We start from the raw sequence: 3,215 nt of genomic DNA, 5'->3' as shown, positions 1-3,215 counted from the left end.
TCCTGTTTGAGGGGGGGACGGACGAGACCTACCGAGGGGTCACGGGACGTACTCATAGGCCATAGGACTGGTATGGGGTCATGGGACGGATCCACGGGTCGCGAGACCTACCGAGGGGTCACGGGACGTACTCATAGTCTCGTCATTTGGCTAATCTTCAACTGCTCGCATATCCTCCGGACCTTCGCATTGTCGAACTGGCTACCATTGTCAGTAAGGATCGAGGCGGGGATGCCATGGCGGCATATGATCGATTTCCACATGAAATTGGTAGTGTTCGCTTCCATTACTGTGGCCAGGGGTTCCGCCTCCACCCACTTGGTGAAGTAGTCGATGGCGACTATTGCCCAAACTCGCTGGCCTGACGCCATTGGGAGTTTCCCGATGAGGTCCACCCCCCATTTCGTGAATGGTCGTGCCACTATTATCGGACACAGCGGAGCTGGAGCCTGCCTTGGGACATGCGAGAACCTCTGACACTTATCTCATTTTCGCGCCCAGTCAAACGCGTCTTTCTTCATCGTTGGCCAGAAGTAACCTTGCTTGAGCGTCTTCAGGGTCAAGGACTGGCCCGCAGAGTGATTCCCACAAATTCCTTTGTGGATTTCCCTCAAGACGTAGTCTGCTTCAGCGCTGTCTAAGCATCGAATGAGCGGCTGCGAATACCCTCTCTTGTACAGCGTGGATCCCCGCCAGACGTATTTATGCGCGTGGTACTTCACTTTCTTGGCTTCGGCTTGGTCGGTGGGGAGGATATTGTCGCAGAAGTACTTGATGATCGGAGTCATCCGATTCGTCTGGGGTTCTTCGTCGATTAGATTCACCTCCTCCTTGTTGATGGACGGGAGCTTCAAAGTTTCGACGGGCACCTTACCTAGCTCTTCGTCGTCACCGCCTGAAGCCATTCGGGCCAAGGCGTCGGCCTCGGTGTTCGAGCCTCTGGGGACCTGTATGATCTCGTACCAAGGGATTGACTCCAGTCGGAGCCTAGTTTCTTCCAGGTACGCCGCCATGTTTTCCTCATTGGCTTGGTATTCTCCCTTTACTTGGTTGACGATGAGGAGCGAGTCGCACTGGATCTTGAGATTGTCAGCTCCGAGCTTCCTAGCTAAGTCGAGTCCGCCCAGGAGGGCCTCGTATTCAGCCTCATTATTCGAAGCTTTGAATTGGAAATGGATGGCATAGTTGAGCTTTTCCCCATCTGGATTGACGAAGACGATTCCTACCCCTGATCCACGGACGTTAGACGCTCCGTCCACGTGCAGACTCTAGACTGGCCCGTCGGGGGCGGCCTTCCTCTTCTTGCCTGCTTCCTTGTCTTCTACGACTCCTTTGCCCTGCTTGTCTTCCTCATCTTGGTATAGGTTCACATCGTAGGTGAATTCGGCGATAAAGTCAGCGACGGCTTGTCCCTTGATTACTGTTCTCGGCTGGAACTCCACCCCATATTCACCGAATTCCTGGGACCAGACGGCCATCCTTGTCGAAGTGCCCTTTTGCAGAGCTTTCTTGATTGGGTACTCGGTCCTTACTATAACTTGATGCGCTTGAAAATATGGCCGGAGCTTCCTCGCGGACATAGCCAGAGCGAGTGACAGCTTCCCTATCTCTGGGTATCGCGTTTCAGCGTCTAAGAGCGCTTTGCTTACGTAATACACGGGCCATTGTACCTTCTCTTCCTCTATGACGAGGACCGCGCTGACTGCCCTCATTGACACGGAGAGGTACAAGTAGAGGGTCTCGCCGTCCCTGGGCTTCGTTAGGAGCGGTGGCGTGGCGAAGTACGTCTTCAAGTCTTGGAATGCGGTTTCGCACTCGTCGGTCCACTTAAAGTTGGCCCCTCCTTTAATGGCTTGGAAGAAAGGCTAACATCGGTCGGTGGCCTTGGAGACGAACTGACTCAGTGCAGCCACGCGCCCAGTGAGGCATTGGACTACCTTCTCCTTGGTTGGGGACCTCATGTCCAGGAGTGCCTGTATCTTTTCGGGGTTGGCTTCAATGCCTCGCTGGTTGACGATAAATCCCAGGAATTTCCCTGACTCTACGCCGAACGCGCTCTTGTTTGGGTTCAGCTTCATCTTGTATTTTCGGAGAAGGGCGAAGGTTTCCTCCAGATCTTTGACGTGGTCTAGCGCCTTGAGGCTTTTGACGAGCATGTCATCGACGTAGACCTCCATCGTCTTCCCGATTTGCTTGGTGAACATCTGGTTTACCAAGCGCTGATAAGTGGCTCCGGCGTTCTTCAGCCCGAACGGCATTACCTGGTAACGGAATAGTTCTCGATCGGTGGTGAAAGTGGTCTTCAGCTCGTCCAGTCCGTACATTATGATCTGATTGTACCCCGAGTATGCGTCCATGAAACTCATGAGCTCGTGTCCTGCGGTGGAGTCGACCAGCTGGTCAATTCTCAGCAGGGGAAAGCAGTCTTTCGGGCACGCCTTGTTGAGATCGGTGTAGTGTTGGAATCGATCTAGGGTTTAAGAAAATAATTAACGCTTCGGTAAGCGGCGGAATTTTAAAAATTTTCTTTTACAAGTAAAATCAGTTTTTACTAACCTAGACAAAGAGCAAGTACATATAAATAAAAACTTAATATGAGCATAGAAGTTTACTAACCTTTCTTGAAGCTTGAACTTTGAGAAGTTTTTGGAAAGTTGCAACGCTCGTCTCCCTCGCATTACGTCTCTCTTTCTTTCCTCGGCACCTCGAGCAACCACGATAGTTTCTATCACTAAATCACTCGAAATAAAAGGAATCAGTGAGTGGGCACTTTTAAACACTACGACTTAAGAACGAGTCTTGAAGTCGTAGAGCTAAACTCTAGGTCAAATGAGGACCTAGGTGCCAAAACAATAAAACGAAATTGACTAGAGAGAGAGAGGAGAGGGGCGGCCAAGGTTCTAGAGAGAGAGTCTCTCAAATCTCTAAAACTTGGAATAATGAAATGTGTGGAATGAGGCTCCTATTTATAGGAGAGGTCTCACCTTCTATAAGGTAGTTTCCTCTTCTATAGAATATCACATATTCATGAGCTAATTTAACTGTTTCCTTTATTGAGTCACACGGCCAACATATGCTTCAATAAGCCTTGGATTTGTTTCCTATTTTGTTCCATGTCTTGCCTTTGACTCTCTCTTGGCCGATTACCCTAAAGCATCCTCATGCAAATTTGTTTCCTCTTTTTCTTTTGGCAAGTATCTTGATACATTTATGCA

The 3,215-nt window shown here is 50.0% G+C and overlaps 1 protein-coding gene across 1 annotated transcript; it reads right to left on the bottom strand.

Moving 5' to 3' along the window:
- Nucleotides 1-485: 485 nt before the first annotated feature.
- Nucleotides 486-2,357, bottom strand: LOC149407833 (uncharacterized). Its single transcript, XM_089622204.1, has 3 exons — nt 2,262-2,357; nt 1,307-1,865; nt 486-1,228 (listed from the first exon to the last, which is right to left on the bottom strand). The coding sequence occupies exons 1-3, from the start codon at nt 2,355-2,357 to the stop codon at nt 486-488; spliced, it is 1,398 nt and encodes a 465-aa protein (XP_089478330.1).
- Between the last annotated feature and the right edge of the window lie 858 nt (nt 2,358-3,215).

Source organism: Urtica dioica, chromosome 1 (assembly GCF_054948205.1).
Source record: "Urtica dioica subsp. dioica isolate 48M chromosome 1, U.dioica_male_clone48M_v1_H2, whole genome shotgun sequence".
NCBI classification, from domain to species: domain Eukaryota; kingdom Viridiplantae; phylum Streptophyta; class Magnoliopsida; order Rosales; family Urticaceae; genus Urtica; species Urtica dioica.
The sequence above is the reverse complement of the archived record's forward strand: the minus strand, read 5'-3'. Positions and strand labels throughout refer to the sequence as shown.

Coding starts and splice junctions, on each gene's coding strand:
- LOC149407833 (XM_089622204.1), bottom strand. CDS start 2,357: ATGGACGCATACTCGGGGTACAATCAGATCATAATGTACGGACTGGAC. Junction 1,866..2,261: donor GAGAACTATTCCGTTACCAG/GTAATGCCGTTC, acceptor GACCGATGTTAG/CCTTTCTTCCAAGCCATTAA. Junction 1,229..1,306: donor CGTAGAAGACAAGGAAGCAG/GCAAGAAGAGGA, acceptor TCCGTGGATCAG/GGGTAGGAATCGTCTTCGTC.